The sequence below is a fragment of the Leguminivora glycinivorella genome, chromosome 17 (genome assembly GCF_023078275.1).
Source record: "Leguminivora glycinivorella isolate SPB_JAAS2020 chromosome 17, LegGlyc_1.1, whole genome shotgun sequence".
Lineage (NCBI taxonomy): Eukaryota > Metazoa > Arthropoda > Insecta > Lepidoptera > Tortricidae > Leguminivora > Leguminivora glycinivorella.
In genome coordinates this window covers 13718602-13736716 of record NC_062987.1, presented here as the reverse complement: position 1 = coordinate 13736716, position 18115 = coordinate 13718602, and the positions used below count along the sequence as shown (strand labels likewise).

Here is an 18115-nt window from a genome sequence, read left to right as displayed (position 1 = left end):
GCTATCCCTTTTGGTATATGTACAAGCGTGAGTTTATGTTTGTATATCGATGTAAAAGGTCAATGGCTTCTGGTGTAGTTATTCTAATATAAATTTACCTATCTTATAAATTATATGACCAGTTGGCAATATATTTTGTAGACTAAAGGTAAAAATGTGGGCTATAATATCTACAATAAAAAATTGAATTACGTTTAAGTAGTTTTATTTACATAAAATACAATATAAGCAACAGTAGTAAAAATCTCTTAATTATATTATTTATTTATTATTATTTATTCTTGTCTCTAGAGTAACTTCCAGTTGAGGTTTATCAATTGACCAACATAAAAATAGGAAACTATATTTTATAAATTATGCTATAACACATTTATAGACCTAGGTTGATTCAATGTTACTAAATACACTTAAAATTGTTCTGTGATATTTTAAGTTCTATCTAACTTAGTATGAAATAAATTATTTGCATTTGAGCTATATAAACTGAGTAAATTAACTTTCTCTAATTTAATATTGCACATCGTACCTATAACGAGTATGAGCAGAGTTAAAATATCATAATTATTGTACGGTACTGGTCCCATCGCGAGCTAGTAAGCTATGAGCTATCGGCTATAAAAACGAACAAAAGATACGCACTCCCGTGCAAATAAAAGAGACACGGCGATTTTGATAGCTCACCGCTGGGCGAGTAACTATAAACATCGCCGTGTCTCTTTTATTTACACTGGAGTGATTATCTTTTGTTCGTTTTTATAGCCGATAGCTCATAGCTTACTAGCTCGCGGTGGGACCAGTGCCTTAGCATATCACTTATCACAGACTAAACATATTAATTACATAAATATTCGTTCCATATTATTATTACTCACGTTTTTTAGCATTAAAACAGTAAAAAGTGCATCCTTTCTTTCCTTCTCTTTAAATATAGTAAGTAGGTAAATATAGTATCTCAAGCCATTTTTGTCGCCGGAAAAAACGTAGGTGCTATGATTTTGAGTTACCAACCACAGTTTGTAAAGCATGTGAGTGTGATAAAATAAGCGCGATTTTGTTAACGTTATTCTTCAAATTTTCAGTAGATACCACATACTCTGTTCGCAGGAATCGCTTTATCTGTAAGAAAGAGATAGGCAGTTAGATTAGAGAAAAAAGCAATAGAGAAATCTAAATCTATCATAGTCAACATTTGTGAGTGTCTTTAGTAAAGCGTCCCACTTTGTCGGTTACCATTAAGGAGAGATTTACTTGTATCTTTATATGAATAAACTGACAAAGCGGCTTTATTAGCAATCGACAAAGTGGGACGTTTTGCCGTGCACACTCACATTTGTTAATGGCCAACGCGCAACGTTTCACTGATTCTGAGCACAGAACTCATTCTAGTTAGGAAAGAAATTTGGGCTCAAGTAGTTGGGCAATCAGTTATAGTAGAACTAGCAAAGTGGCTTCATATCCAGAGGTCGTCCTAGACTTAGCCCATACCCTAATATTTGTATACCAATAAGTTTTGCCAGGGCTTAAAATGAAATACCATACCATAATATATTTATAAAATGGATTCGAGTATGGTAACAAGACCTTTAGCGCCATCTATTATCTCTTCGGGTAATCTAGCTGCAATTCCTTTTCAGTTTGCTCGCGTTGTGAATTCTGCAGCTACCGAAAGATGGCATTGCTAATGCATAAGTAAAATGTTATGTTGTGATAACCTGATAACTTGTATTCTTCTGAAATTCTATTTAGCGTTTGTTTTGATGGAATATTAAACGGGATGGCGAAGTATAGGAATAAAATTATCTAATAACATAATAATCGCCCGCCTGTCACAAAGTTATCAGATCTCATTTATAAGAGTTAATTCTCTAACTGTACAAGTCCTAACTTCGTAAACTCTACATCTTTGGTTAAACTGCTTCAAAAATTGTAGATGGAAATATGCTGAAACCAAAGACTGCGTATAGACAGATAAAGTCTAAGAAAAAAACGTACCTCAGTACCATAAAGATACGGTGAAGGTACGGTGGGTGATACACTTTTGGGGGACTCTCGGCTAGATGGCGCTAATAATATTTGACATTTTAACACATAACAAGCTAAGAATATGGGCCAAATTGTCAAAACTGAGGTTTAAAAGTTTTAAGCTTGTGTCGAGAGATGGCAGTCTATGCACTGTGATTACACATTTTACTTTGACAGTAACTCTATATAACACTTGATCCTCTTTGGTAAGAGTTAAGTATCTAACTCTACAAGCCCTAACTTCATAAAAATCATAAACTACATTTTGGTTCATCTTCTTCAAAAATTGTAGATGGATGGACAAAATTTTAGATGGTACAGTCAAGTGCAAAAATACGTATCGATTTTATCCGCTCAAAAATATGTACCGAGACCTTATTCCGCCGACATAAAGTGCTATGGGACATATTTTTGATAAGTTGTACGCACCCATATTTTTACACTTGACTGTACATACATACATACATACATACATATAATCACGCCTGTATCCCATAAAGGGGTAGGCAGAGCACATGAACTAAGTTTCAGTGCCCCTCTTGGCAAAAAAGGGTTGAAAGAAATCCAAATTATGACATTGCAGTGACAGGTTGCCAGCCTCTCGCCTACGCCACAATTTAACCCATATCCCACAGATGATTTAGATCATGATGATTGAGAGATTTTAGATGGTAATATGCTGAAACTTACCAATCATCTTAGGATACGGCAGATTCAAATTATCCATTATCTTGATAAACTCCTGCAAATTCTTCGTAAGCCTAGGGTTGTACTTCTTTTCTTCCCCTACAGTGGTCGCCGTCTGCCCCTTATAGTCATGGGCAGGGTAAAGGGTATAGTGTTCGGGAAGAGTGAATATTTTAGTATGGACGGACTTGTATAGGGATTCTGAAGAGCCCTCTTGGAAGTCTGTTCGGCCGCAACCGCGGATGAGGAGCGTGTCACCGGTAAAGGCCATCGCCTGGAAAAGAGAATTCACAATAGTAGATTCAATACCTAGTAAAGTAATCTCAGATCACATCTAGTTGGGTAGGTTAGGTAAAGTTTTTTGAAGTTAGGCAAATAATATATTTTTCTAATAGAATACGTTATAACGATCACGGAAAGGTGGTTATTTTATTTTTATTTCGTATAATTTATTTATTATCTTTTTATAAGTGACCGAAATAGCAGATGAGGTGACAATGCCTTATGACAGAAAAAATGTTAACAGCAGTTGATAGAGTCAGGCCAAGATAAGGTTGACAATGATTTTAAATAGGCCCTACAAGCCTCTGCAAGGGTGAAATAAAAGTCATAATTTCATCGAAAACTTAACTTTTAAAACACTTAAAATCGTTGCCAATCTATTTTGGACTGAATCTAGCGTGTTTGCTCGGGGCGTTTTGTAAGCCATGATGCCACAGAGCATATATGGAGTAATTCATTTGAAGAGCATGAGATTCTTTCAATAATGTATAATACAAATAAAATAAAAACAATATTGGCGTAACAACAAATGAATTGTTATTCGACTACCAACAATCGACATTAATTGATTACTTCGATAAGATAAATTAGTGCAAACAAAACGGTGATATCATTGAATAATACAAATAAAACCACTGTGATGCCGTTGGCAAACACGCTTATGAATCGCTTATTTATCACAAATATTACCTCAACCACAGAATATATAATAGTACAAGTACAGAAGGCCCACTGCTTTGATATTCACGACATGCCGCCTTTTTAAATGCCTACAAAATTCTTACAAAGAAACGAGCCGCACGTGCGCGGCGTCCGGCGATAGGGTTGCCTATGGATTAAAACGAATTAATACTCAGATAAAATGTTATACTATTATATTCAAGTCTTGGGTACTTTCTAGGTATATATATAGTATTTATATATTTTTGTTTAAGTTCCAACATCACAAGCCTTACTAACCTTTCCGGGGTACTTATTAATAGTAGATCTGTGTAAAAATGTCCCATGGTATTTATTTTATTCATAATATCTATTTAACTAAGCATTATTAGCCATTCCACAAGCGGACATCGCATAAGAACCTTAAAAAATAACTCGCGACGGAAAGTAACAATAGAACGTGCGAACGTGCGTTCCGTGAGAACGCGCGCCACCCCTGATTAGGCCGCGAACTCGCGGCCGCAAGCATGTACTTGCAGCGCGGCGATAGAATCGCGGAGTGAGCCGCCCCTGCCTCAACTGAGGGTAGTCATAGATAGGTAGTAGTTGGCTTCTTTCACACTTTTGTGTCAGGTAGAAGAAATTTGAACTTGAAAGTACCTGTTATGTGATCGTTGTTTGAATATTAAATACTATTTAAGTATTTATTTTGTCAAAAAATAAATAACTGAAAAGGGAACCTACCTGATCATGACAGATGTAAGTCAGGCAACCATTCGTATGCCCCGGAGTAGCTACGGCAAGCAGTTTTATAGACCCGACGTTAACAGTGGCCCCATCTTTGAGATGAACGTCAGCTTGCGCACCAGAGTTGGCTCCAATCACGCTTTTGGTACCGGGTAGGAGGGTCTTGAGCTTCCCCGTGCCTGTGACGTGATCGGCGTGCATGTGTGTGTTCACTGGAATTTAAAAATAATATACTGTTAATCCTCACATTTCGCGCAACAATAAAGAACCATGGAGGTCATACCATAGGTACATATTTACGATTTAAGCACTTGCATAGACTGGTCATAAATATAACACAGAGCTATATGCCTCAGCGCCTGTAACAATCTCATCGGTCTCAATGATTAACAAGGGTTGAAGATATTTTATATCGTAACAGAAATTTTGTTGATGTAGTTTATTGACCATTTCAAGGAGAAGGCCGGTGTCATGTCGTAGCAAGAACTAAAGCGGAGAATAGGAAAATATGGCGCATACTCCACCGACAAGAACTAGCTCTTAAATTATAAGAAGACACATAAATTTACTATAAGTAGCCATACCTTTTTGGGCGTTAATTTTGGTAACTGAACCCACACAGCATGCGTCCGGCGGGGTCGCCATGTAAGCAAAAATGTATGAAACATTTCACTGACATGACCCAAGCTTGTAGGTACCGTACCACCACTAGTAACTGTACCTACCTGTACCTACTACCCACTGTAGTTTCTGTATCCCTAGATGTGATCGCGAAGCGAAACGCCGAGTAAGTATAATTATAGCCTAGCCTTCCCTAGCTTAGCCTTCTTGTGCTTACCGTGGAGCTCAGTCAATCTGTGTAAGAGTGTCCTATAATATTTATTTATTTATGAAGTAGTGTAATGATTTTTAAACCTACATATATCTATGAAATACTCACTGGCATATACTAGCTTGTATCCCAACTCGTTCAGTAACGTGGCGTCTCTCTCAGCGTGTTCGATGACCGGGTCTATGAGGACAGCTTCCCGCGTACAGTTGTCGCCTAGAATGTAGGTGTATGTGCTGGATGCTGTGTCGAACAGCTGGAAAATAAGAAAAATGTATTGAATATATAAATATATGGGGACTTACTGATCCACCTAGCCCCAAACTAAGCACAGCTTGTAATATGGGTACTAGTCGACAATATACATATAAGGGTCCCCCCACATCTAGCGTCACGCGAGCGTCACGTCGGGCCAACTGTATGGGCAAAGCCTGACGACGCGTCGACGTCGCGTCGACGCGGCGTCTTTTTCCATACAGTTGGCCCGACGCGACGCTCGCGAGACGCTAGATGTGGGTGGACCCTAAAGAAAACAAACATGAATAAGGTTTCGTCCTTTTTTGTGGTCATTACTAAAATAAATACCCTAACCGAGATTCGAACCCAGTGCCTTCGGCTTCTCAGGCTACTACATCATTATTCTCCTTATTTACTTTCATTCTATCATTATTATAATTCAAAACTAGGCCAGGCCGGTCGTCAAAATAAATAAATTATTTCCTTTCAGTGTGCGTAACTACTTAACTAAGTCATTGCACTTCGCACGTTGCAACAACATACCTAATTACCCACACGCTACCATTGGCAACACTGTTAGCTGTAGGTACATTTGTAATCCTTATTACAAGGGCATACCGTCTAGCGATGGTTAGCTAAGAGTGTTGCTGTTAGTACCAAGGTTGCAATTCACTACACAAACGGTGCTAATCTTGAGTGCAGTCAGTAAAACTTAACATCTTCAAACATTGTAACTACTACCGACGGGGGGTTTACCTTATTTATATGTTTGTTTCTAAGGGTTTCCAATATACTTATGTGACGTTCTGACTAAGAGCCCAAAGCCGCCAGACCTGTCTCATTTTCTCAAGGATGAAACTTTGGGACTAATGATGTGCAAGTTGCGGAAATTTTCCAAAAAAATCCTTAATTTCTTGAAAAATTCACGAACCTTTCAGGAAAAATAAAAGGAATTTAAATTTATGAAATGGAAAGTTTCCATCCATACAATTGTCCATACAAAGTATGGAAAGTTTCCAAAGTTTTCCTAGGTGAAAATTTCAGAATTTAGGAAACTTTCCGTCGGCACATCAGTATTTGGGACAATGTAGAGTTCGTATCGACGTTTAATGTCTGCATATCGTCACTACTTTAAAAAAATCTCGTATCTCACGCTGCTTCTCAAAGTTAAAACGCAGTAAGTCTATATGCATTCCATACACACTTACTACAATTTTCTTTTCATTGACAGACGAAGATACAAGTTTTTTTAAAAGTAGTGACGATATATTACCTAGTTCGGCCCGTCGGTCGGTAATTATTATGCTAAAATATGTTTGTCAAGCCAATAATTCAAAGAATAGAATGAGACGGAATGGAACATAGAGGTATTTAACCTGCTCTAGATTGTCCAGCATTGAATGCTCATTCATAATACAATCAAAAATGAACGGTAATTTTAATAACACCAGTAGATTAATGTCATAATAAAATTTTTATGACAACATTCCATTACAATATAAAGTGTTAATGAAAACTAAGGATACCTTAGTAAGGAACATTAAACTAGTATGATTACTTTCTAAGAATCCTATCAGAAATGGTTAACCCCAATGAGAATTATAATGGAGGTGGGTACACAATAATTCTTACTCAATGAGGAGGCACACTCAAAGTTTATGACAGATGGCGCCACCTTAATAGTCCATTGCACAGATAAAGAATTTCATACTTGAGATCGAGAAGATGATATTTTTTTCCCTGTTTCACATATGAATGACAGTGACATGCCACTGGCGCCGCCTGGCGGGATAAAATGTCAATGTGCCTCCTTCATTGCTTGAAGGTTAAATGAAAGAGGTACTATAACTTAATTACTGTAATTATTACCATCTAATTCAATTCTAGTTTTGAACTCATAGAATTATAAGAAATATCCAAATTCTAGAACATTAAATACAATTTTTCAACTTATAAGAATTGTTAGTCTACTTGAAAATGCAATTAATGCCATCGCACCTAATTAGTAATAGGAATCACACCTAATTACAAGGCTATACAGTAGGTACAATCTCGATAATCCGGCACTGTCGCTAACACGAAGGTGCCGGATTACTGGAAAATTCGGATTACTGGAAATTAGAGCCATTCTCCATATTTTTCATATTGGTTATGTACTTATGTCGTACAAAAAGACTGTCCTAAAATAATAATTTCAAAAAATATTCGACCATTATCCGATTTTTAGCCACTTTCAAAGTAAAGTCAAACTGAATATTTATGGAAGGTAAACTTGCACTTGAAATTACAACTAAAAATGAAATAAATTAAACTGGATGTTTTGAGACCACCGAAGTGCCAGATTATCAAGATTGTACTGTACTACAACTATGAAGTATTTGGAACATAACTTACTAAATGCTACAAAAATAACCCACCTGTCTAAAAAAGAAGTTAGATCCCTTGTCCATTGTCGAAGCGAATCTTAATTTTGTCTGTATATCTGGCCGCAGCAGCAAGCGCACAGCCTTCGCAGTATTCATTCCAACTGACAGCGTCACCATCCTGCCGAGATGATATTTATCTAATTGTAATAATAATAGTCATTGTTTGTTGTTATATTGGATAATATTAGCATTGATGCAATTAATGTGTCACTGTCTTGTGATAAAACAAATAAACACAATAGTTATGCACAGAGATAGATTAAATAAGGATCGATTGCACCAAGCCACCTGTTACCGAATTTAGCATTTGCGAATATTTTGTGTATGTGTATTTTCCATTGACTTCTGCTGGATGACGTGGTGATGGTGATGTGTCTGTTGACTGTAGTTGATGTGATTCTTGTCGGAGTTGTTACAAGCATCAAACTTCTATGAAATGATTTATATTTAGTATGAAATTATTTTTATATTATGATTAAAATATCTGGGCAACCGAGCTTCGCTCGGTTCTGTTTCGTATCCTTGACATGTGTCGCCATCTAGTTCAAAAATGAATAGTACCTACATCGAGCGAAAGAATTCTCAGCCTTAACAACACAACTACTCCACACGAGATGGCGCGCATTTCGCCACAAAAACTCAAATAGTGTATTTTTCTATTCGTTTTAGCCTTGACCTGTGTCGCCATCTAGTGTTTGCAATAAATAGTTCTTACATCAACCGAAAGAATTCTGTCTTAACAGTACAACTACTGCACACGAGATGGCGCGCGAAGAAAAACGCATGAAAACTCGAAAATTCGCGTTTTCCGGGACCTAAGGATAAGTTAGACCGATTTTTCACCCCCAAAAACCCCCACATAACAAATTTCTGCGAAATCGTTAGAGCGGTTTCCGAGATCTTCAGTGTAAATAAATATATATATAAATAAATAAATATACAAGAATTGCTCGTTTAAAAGTATAAGATAAGACATGCACAGTGCAGGTTTGTTATTAAAATCACAATCAAATTATATTCAAATTAATTGTTTATATTTTAGATTATTCATCTAAAATAAAAACAATTAATATTAATATAATTTGAGGGCACAGTAGCAGCATTTTAATTGGGCAACAAATTTAATTATTAAAATTAAATAGGGTATAAATTAATAATATAACAAACCATAATTAAATATGTGTTACATTACATTAGTAAGAAAACAAAAAACTTAAACTATAATGTTTTATTTGGTCTGACATATTTTTAAAGATTATCAAATAGAAAAACACAAATAATCATTCAATACCTAAAATGTTTCTGACTTTCTACTTACTTGACTATCAACTTGAACAGCACTGAAGTTACTGATAAATGTAATGGGACATTGTTTGTGCTCAAATCATAGTTATTTAGATGTGTATGACTCACAGAATAAAATGTCGAGTTTATTGCAAAACAGTCTATGTAAGAACCAAATAGCTTTAGCATTATTTTTTGAAAGAAAGAAGAAAGAAAATATTTATTTGCTTAAACATGGTAATTGCATACAGATGTTTAAAGTAATTACTAATTAAATTGTATCACATGCTTAGCCAAAGCAAATATGGCATGCAAATTAACTTAAAACTAAAATATAAAAATTGTACATAATCATTAATCACACGCAATTCAGAGGTCAATATAAATACATTATAAACACATTTAACTAACAATAATTACATTTAATAAATAATAATACGCAATCGCATTTAATAAGAAAGGTCAAATGAAATTACAAAAAGAAAAACATTAAATAATAGCATTAAAATAGCATTCCAAAATTAATTTAAATTCATACATTTATATTATCAGAATAGTGCATAAAATCATTCAAAGAATAAAAGCATTTATCTTTTAACCAGTTGTGTAATCTGGTAGCAAATAATTTGTCGGGTAATTGTCTTATCTCGTAGGGCAAGTTGTTGTATACAAGAATACTCATTACGTAGCAATTTTTCTTAAATAAGGATGTCTTACATAGTGGCATCTGTAGTTTAAATTCATCCCTTGCTCTTAATCTACTATTAGTTGAAACTACTTTGAAAAACTGTGGAAGTTTGCGTACAAGGCATCCTAATTCTATTATATACATGTCAAATAAAGTTAGCAGTTTCAGTCTCTTAAACAAAGGTCGGCAAGAGTCTCTTGGCTTTACTCCACATACTGCTCTTAAGCACTTTTTTTGAGCTATGAATGCTTTATTGACATCTGTACAGTTGCCCCATATTGATATACCATACCTTAAAACCGATGCAACATAACCATTATAAGCAAGCAATGCTGTCTTTTCTCCAGCGACAGTTCTAAGCTGTTTCAAAGCATAAACAAACCTATCGAGTCTATCGGAGATCAGTCTTACATGATTTTTCCATGTGCAATGTTCATCTAAGGTTATGCCTAAAAATTTCATCTCATTAACTTGCTCAATTTTCTGACTTCTACAGTATAATTGTAGATCCATCGGCTCTGTTTTGTAGTTCCAAAATTGAATATAACATGTTTTTGATACATTCGTTTGCAAGTTGTTTCTGCTTAGCCATGAGTCTATTGTGTCTATTGCATCATTTAGCTTGTTTTCATAAGTATCTGTGGCGTCATCAGCAGGTATTATTACGGCTATATCATCAGCAAACAGGGACATGGGGTACTCTGTTTCTTTAGGGAGGTCGTTTATGTATAAGAGATATTATTTACTATAAAAACAAAGTATTATAATAATATGTCATGGAAGTGTAATTCAGTTTCTAGATTACGTATATTAATGTCATAATTATTTTTAAAAAATCTACTGAATAATCACTGAACGGCACTTTCCATCAGGTGAGATTGTATTCAAATGATTTACCTGTTCCTCATAAAAAATACAAATGTGGTGTCCCACGCCTAAGAGTCATTATGCTGCATCTTCAATAAGGACAAATTTGTTGCAATTTCAGATGAAAACATCCTTATCACACTTGATCACTCTTTTATTAAGGTAAGACACAAATATTTATTAAAATGTAAGCTCTCAGTTAGAGATACCCACATGCCTTTTCAACAATTTTAGTGATTTTTATATTTTCAAGTTTCTTTTAAAATAAAATAAAAAATCATTATTCCAATTTGGTGACAATAAACCCTAAGACCACCATTCTTCCTTAGTGAGCGCCGACTTATATGCAATTTAGCTCTCAAAACAATAAATAAATATGTGCCTTTAATAAGATACATACTTGAAGTTCAAAGTTTGTTCTCCAGATTTATTGTTCTTTCGGGGAACTCAGGTACTGGCTCTTGTCGTTAGTACGAGTGCTCAATCTCGTGTTTACCGTTGACTGAAAAAACTTATCATTTATGTAACACTTATCGCATTCTTTCGATAATTTGCTTTGATCTGATTGTAGCAGTACAGTCTTCATCGCATCGGTCATCCTGTGACAGTGACACTGACAACACTACTGACACTGACAGTGACAGTACCACTCCAGTGTTGCAACTAATAAAACCAAAAATCCCCTTATTTAGCTATTGATTTTAGGCTCCCTTCAAAATACTTACGGAGCTTTGTTCCGAGTGCTGAATTTTATTTACGAAAAGAGGTATCCAAAAGAAAAGAGATGCCACACGATTTGGCATCTGAATTAGCTCAGCATTTCAGCCTAAAAGATAACTTATCAGACAGCGAACCATAGATTTAGAATTATTAAACTAGATTGTTTAGTTAGGTCAAAAAGTGTGTCCACATGAGAGGTAATTGTTTGGGCTGGTGTCCCTCTCGCACTTGCTGACAATGTCAACATTATTCAGTGACGTCATCACTGTCATAAATTGGGGATACCAGTCAATTTTCAAAGTTACTACCAAATCTACTAACACCTAATTGAAAGTATTTTTAATTATACAAATCTTTGATTTACTGGCATCAAAATAATTACATTATAATTATTTTCAAATTTTTTGAAATATATCGAAACCCTAGTTTGAATATAACATTAAAGCTAGGAACACACTACGCGGACGTCCGTCGTAAATCGACCGCGGACGGGAATCTGGACAATGGAAATACACATAACCGTGCAAACTATCGGTCGACGGACGCGGACGTGGCCTTGAGCGCACGGACGTCCAATCGAAATCTGGCTCTCTGGATGTTTTGTTCCGTGCACACTGATAGGTCGCGGTCGCGGTCGTTTTACGACGGACGTCCGCGTAGTATGTTCCTAGCTTAAAATAAAATAAGAAGTTAAAAAGTCAGGTAATATACAGATAAAAATACTACTAATATGGGAACCTCATTAACACTGGCAACACGTGCGAGAGGGACACCAGCCCAAACAATGCCCTCTCATGTGGACCGTTTTCGCTAGTCTGATACGATCGACTTTCTGTTTCAGTAATAAGGTTTAATTTCGTATGGCAAAAAATGTGATTGAGCTGTCCCCTGTAAAGGTCTTTGCAGCGAACTAAATAACTATCGCGCAATAGTAAGTAATTATTGAAATAGGTAGTACATAAGACTATTTTGTTTCCGGTTAGAATTTTAGTAAGAAAAATATGTTTCTCCAGTCTGTCTCTAAATAACAACTAAATAAATATAAAACGATACTTTAATATATGTGTAACCTATTTGTATTATTTAATAAACACTGATTTGTCTCTCTTTTATTTTTTTATTTATATTGACAGGAAGCAGTTGTCAGAAAATTAATGCATTGAAAACAGGAAATGTAAAAACGATAAAAAAACTTCAAATGCAGATTTTAATAAATTTTAGGCAAACATTGAGAAAATCTGGGGTGGGAAAACTACACGTACGTAAACCTCTTAAAATTTATCATTGTGTGCGTCATTTTGTTGTATTTCTGTTTCATAACACACGTGGCTTCATATCATGCCTCTCGCTCTTGCTGCAGTGCTCAGCTGGTAGCGTCATTGTCCCCCTTCATCCCCACTATAGCCAGTCGATACCTCGGCGTCGCACACACGAGCGCGAAGCGTTTAGTGTGCGTGCGGGCTGCGCCGCGCTCGCTTGTTATTGATGTAAACATTGACTGTTGTCATTTTGTTTCAGTGCGTTTCCAAGATCGTATGGGACTCTTATTAGATGCATTAAACACGTGAACAGCTGTTATCCTACAATCATATGAGAATTACAGTGCACATGTAATCCACACTCGCACAATTTTGACGAAGTGTTCATCTTTGTTTACATAACAGTGTTTTTTGTTGTTCCTAGTCCAAATGATTTCATAGGAACCAAACTCAGATTATGTAGATTTTGGTTTTATTCAACAATTGATAAGAACGTGATTGACTATTTTGATTTTGGATTTAATACTTGCTGCTGGACTTTATAGGGTGAGTACACATAAATTACTTACCTATAGTACACCTGTGACCTATAAAAGACCCACTTTAAAAATCTAGTCAGCAGTCGACAGTCCTTGGCCATGAAAGGGTTAAGTTTTTTTTTTCTTTAACGTTACTGCATCACCCTGGCTAGTTAAAACCAGTTTTACTGCTATGGCTGGTTGTCAAGTGACGTTACTGTATAAAACTATAAGGCACTTCCTTGTTCTAGGTAACTAGGTACGCCGTTAATCGCGCGATAAAAAAATTAACAAACGTGAGAAGGACGAAGCGTTGGTAGTTAGTTCTTTTTCTTTTGTTTGCTTTGCATGAAGTAGATTTTCCCAGCACTAAAGATAATTTTCGATTTATAGAATTGGATAAGTAGGTATTATAGAATTTATAACGCATTTATACATAATACTTTTTTCTCGCTATTTATCCGGTTCGAAGGACCACGTTGACGGGAATAATGGGATTACCTATATCTTGAAACTCCCAAGTTTATAATTAGTAAAAAAGTATGTTTAATGTTTCGCATTTACAATGAGTAGGTATTTTAATTATTTACAGTGACATTTTACATACAAAATTACTTACAATGCAGTTCTACATGGGTAGGTACTTTGTGTAGGGATCTACTTACATGTTATCGAATTTATTTTTGGTTGACCTTGCCTCAACGCATTTGAAATTAATTATTTCGACAACGATTTTTAATTAGGCTGTAGGTATGTCTCCTGTCTACCTATCTATTATACACAGTTTCAATTAACTGTACTGTAAGGATACTTATGATAATTACGTCATACCTAATTAAGGTATTGGAATCAAATCAAATCTACATTATCTACATGCCTAGCTAGTATCTTATCAACAGTTTCGCTTTGTTTTAACCATGACCTGGTTTTGAAACCTTCGTCCGCTAGTTCGGCGCTGAACGTAAATAAACAAAAATAAAAAATAGATGAGAAGGAAATCAGTGAAAACGTTAGAACGATCGTCGAGTTCCCGTCCATTTCGAAACTGCGTTTAGAAATAGCGCGTCCTTGCGGTCGTAACCACGTGCGAAACTACTGAGCTAATTAATTAGATCTATTTATGAATTAATTTTAAATTACTTAACAGGTCTCCATAGGCCCGTTATCCGAACCAAATTCCCTTCGAATCACTGTTACCTTCCGTCTTTCGATACCTTCATCTAAAATAATTTCCGAAATGAATAACAGGGCCTAGGATCGTTCCTTGTGGCACTCCTCTAGATAAAATAGATGGTTTGGACTTGGACTTCAAAACTATACCACTACTTTTTTTTTATACAACGTCGGTATCAAACAGGTATACGGTCCGCCTGATGGAAAGCGGTCACCGTAACTATTGAAGTTTTACAATTTGTATTGTATTCCTACGCGAAAGTATTCCTCCAATCCGCGGGTCGAAATCCTAATATTAGGCGGATATGAACATATTCGCCTAATATTAGGATTTCGATTAATCGGATGTGAAGTGGCCACTTATCGAAACCTCTGGATCTGAATGATATTGCTTTAAAATAGGGACGAATAACTAGGGGGCTCTTGGAAAGGGTTTATCTTTGCTTCCGCGGCGTCGGACATCTAATTGCTTAGGCTTTGATTTATTGAATTAGACAAGGGGGCTGCAATCTAAACCGAACCCCTCTTAACGGAGAGCTGACATCTCGGCCTAACCTTATACATTATTAGCATTGCCAAAGTTTTGAGCCGCTTAAATTTGACTAAGCTGCAGTGTGACCCCTCAACTCTTTGGTTTAGAGATTTCTAAATCATACTTAACCCTTTATAAGATATGAATGTGTCAGGAATTCTGCAATATTTAACCCAATCAAAACACACAAAATATATTCCTGCTGCCTTAAAAAGGCTTAACGAAGGATCCACCCTCCCTAAAGTAAAGATGCGAAGAGCAAACACTAATTGGTCAACCAATTGGGCTAAAAGCTAATGTAGCTTGCGAACCATCGATCCAAGGAGTTTCACGGACTTCACTGTACTCGTATTACCTTTTTTATAATCTAAGATCAGTTTAAGAAATATACTATCTCTAGAGTGAGATTCTTCTCATTTCATTCTCTCAATTGTTCCTATTCATATATATATCACAACAGGTATGACGGCACCTGAATGCACGAATAAAACATGTAATCGCAATTCAAAGTTATGACCGTAAAAATTCCACTTAACACGACCTTGTGTGTTAAATAACTTTACGTAAACTAGACAAGCTAAAACAATTACCTACTGCGCACCAAAAACTAGTAATACTCGTACTACGCAGTACATAATCTTTACGATTTCGCGATAGGTATTTCTAGAGACATATAACTCCGTATAGACAGATAAAGACATAAAAAACGTACGTCAAAACAGTCTGGACCATCAAGAGAAATGTACGGTCGCCTACATGGCGCTTACTTTGGTTGATTCTCGGCTAGATGTCGCTAATATTCACATTTGACAGTTTTAACACATCAAATATTATGTTTATATATAGGCCAAATTGTCAAAATTGAGGTTCAAAACTTTTAAGCCTATTTCGAGAGACAACAGTCTAAAAGGCAGCGTCCCCTCTTAGGCGTCGCGTGTCTCGTCTGCGTCTCGTGAGTGTGAACGCTGGCTAAGTCTATGCACTGTGAGTGCATATTTTAGAACATGCGCCCATGAGTGACTTAGTCGCCGCAACTTTGTCTCTGGGATATGTTTCTATTGCGTTTCTTTCACGAAACACACTGCGCGGACGTCCGTCGTGAATCGACCGCGGACGGGAATCTGCGTCGCTACGGTCGACGGACGCACTTTCACGGACGTCCGATCGAAATCTGGCTCTCTGGATGTTTTGTTCCGTGCATATAGGTCGCGGTCGCGGTCGTTTTACGACGGACGTCCGCGTAGTATGTTCCTAGCTTCATAGTCCGATGGTGTGAGAGACAAAAAAGTTGAGTCGCACGTGGGCACATACCCTTACTTTGACAGTGGGTAATTCTCTATATGTATACTCGATCCTCGTCGGAATTGCAAACACGAACAGTTTTTTGCGAGTGTTGTGGATGTCCACCAAGGACACAGACACGGTCACACCTCAGTAATCGTTGCCATTATCTTGCTAATGAATTTTTAGTGTGAATTGTTCAGGACGTGATCGTGCGTAAAATCACTAAGCATTATATGCATTATGTGAAATGTGATCCTCTGATTTTGCGATTCTGAAATTAAAATGGCTTAGCTTAGGGGGGTCATTCTTTGAGAATGTCTGGGGTCAAATCTAATTTCTACGACGTTTTTCTTATGTATGATAAAATATTCGTAGCGGCAATTAGACCGCAGACATATTTAGAATGACCTAATAAAGACTTATTTTCATCGACATTATTTACAGATTCCATTTTATTTTCTGTCCTTGAACAATGTAAATAAATACGTTATTACTTCGAGAACTACCAAATTTTATTCGAACGTTGAAACAGGTGTTTGAAAATATCGTTTTTCTCCTGAACTTTCCAGACAACATTGCTAATTAGCAATTTGCCATTAAACGTGATTAAACTGAACACATTCTAATTCCTTGTGAATTTTGCTATGCATTTAGACAGTGAATTCGAGTACTATTCCACTATTTAATGCTTATGAGGCTAGACTTTCGGTTCAGTACCCTCACAATTCCTCACTGTCGAGACGGGGTGTGTCTCCACCCTGTAGTAAATCATTCACCACTGCACAATGCATTATTTATCTTGCGAGCATCGTTGATGTTGCTCTTAATATTTCATGGTTTCCTGGTACCTCTCTTGATAAATTAAGTTTTGTCACTTGTGTCAGTTTTGAACGTTGAACACTTAACTAGTTCAACGTTCTTATGTTAGCGAAACACTGCATAAAAAAAATTCGTAGCATGCATTGAGATTTTATGATTCGGGTTAAGATTTGGTTAGGATGATTTTATTATATCCAAGATCTTGAGACAGGAAGCTATCAAACGAGGTAAATTGACGCAGCTCCCCGATCAGGCGGTCACACAGCCAATGACATTAGAAAAATCTGTTATTGGTTGGTTGGTACACGTGATATTGCGATTACGTCTGAGATGTTTATACTGACAGATTAACTTATTTGGACAATAACTCCGATCCTGTCCCATATTACTAGCAAGGACAGTGCTCTAGTCTCACGCTAATCATTCTCAACCAAAGTATGGGGCACATATTTTCACATTTTATTAAATTTCTTGTGATAGCACTGAAGGTCAGACTGTGGCGCTGAATTATTCACCACCCTACCCTACGACTCTAGCAATATATTGTCTAGCCAGATCGATTTTGTAGACTGAACCGTTTGTTTTTCTATCCTAAAATAGGTTTAATTTAGCGCAACACGTGCGCCACAAATACAAACAGTTTAGCTTGTCTAATATTTCCCATACGAATTTGAAACCAACCAGTCTTGGGCTCTGAACGTAAACAACTTTTGGCAAAAATTTTCCTTTATATCTGAAACAGTAATACTGTGTCACCGATATACTTAAGTAGCTCTACGTAGAGCTTTAAAGTGTTTCAGTAACAATGGTTCCTCGTGCAGCAGTTAATTTTATTAATTCCATTGTATCGCAGATTTATCGGCTGAAGCATAAAAGCATACACAGTTAGAGGTTTATTAATTACTGTATCAGACAATGCCTTGCTAAGAACTGTTTTCGTTTCGGTATTATGCTCTTGAAACTACTACGATTGTACTGTAGATTGTAGTGACAAATTATCTTAGTGCATGTCAAAGTACGTACTACATCCTATTATACTGTATCTTTCTCTCCCTTCAAAAACGTTTGTACTCTGGGAAGT

At 36.3% G+C, this 18115-nt stretch overlaps 2 protein-coding genes across 3 annotated transcripts in view; one reads left to right on the top strand and one right to left on the bottom strand.

Annotated features, from left to right (window-relative positions):
* Positions 1 to 698: 698 nt before the first annotated feature.
* LOC125235532 (persulfide dioxygenase ETHE1, mitochondrial) lies at positions 699 to 11348 on the bottom strand. The gene is made up of 6 exons (XM_048142118.1): positions 11130 to 11348; positions 7882 to 8008; positions 5339 to 5483; positions 4396 to 4610; positions 2713 to 2983; positions 699 to 1116 (listed from the first exon to the last, which is right to left on the bottom strand). The coding sequence occupies exons 2-6, from the start codon at positions 8005 to 8007 to the stop codon at positions 1076 to 1078; spliced, it is 798 nt and encodes a 265-aa protein (XP_047998075.1). The 5' UTR covers position 8008; positions 11130 to 11348; the 3' UTR covers positions 699 to 1075.
* Positions 11349 to 12874: 1526 nt separating this feature from the next.
* The window catches only part of LOC125235258 (tubulin-specific chaperone cofactor E-like protein), a 51557-nt gene continuing 46316 nt past the window's right edge, over positions 12875 to 18115 (top strand). Inside the window, exon 1 of one of the 2 annotated variants that reach the window (XM_048141755.1) lies at positions 12875 to 13254. The gene's annotated coding sequence lies outside the window, so the exon portion shown is untranslated. The remainder of the gene's footprint in view (positions 13255 to 18115) is intronic. The other variant, XM_048141756.1, reaches the window with a different exon arrangement.

Coding starts and splice junctions, on each gene's coding strand:
- LOC125235532 (XM_048142118.1), bottom strand. CDS start 8,007: ATGGTGACGCTGTCAGTTGGAATGAATACTGCGAAGGCTGTGCGCTTG. Junction 5,484..7,881: donor CTAACTTCTTTTTTAGACAG/GTGGGTTATTTT, acceptor CTTATTTTCCAG/CTGTTCGACACAGCATCCAG. Junction 2,984..4,395: donor CTTACATCTGTCATGATCAG/GTAGGTTCCCTT, acceptor TCTCTTTTCCAG/GCGATGGCCTTTACCGGTGA.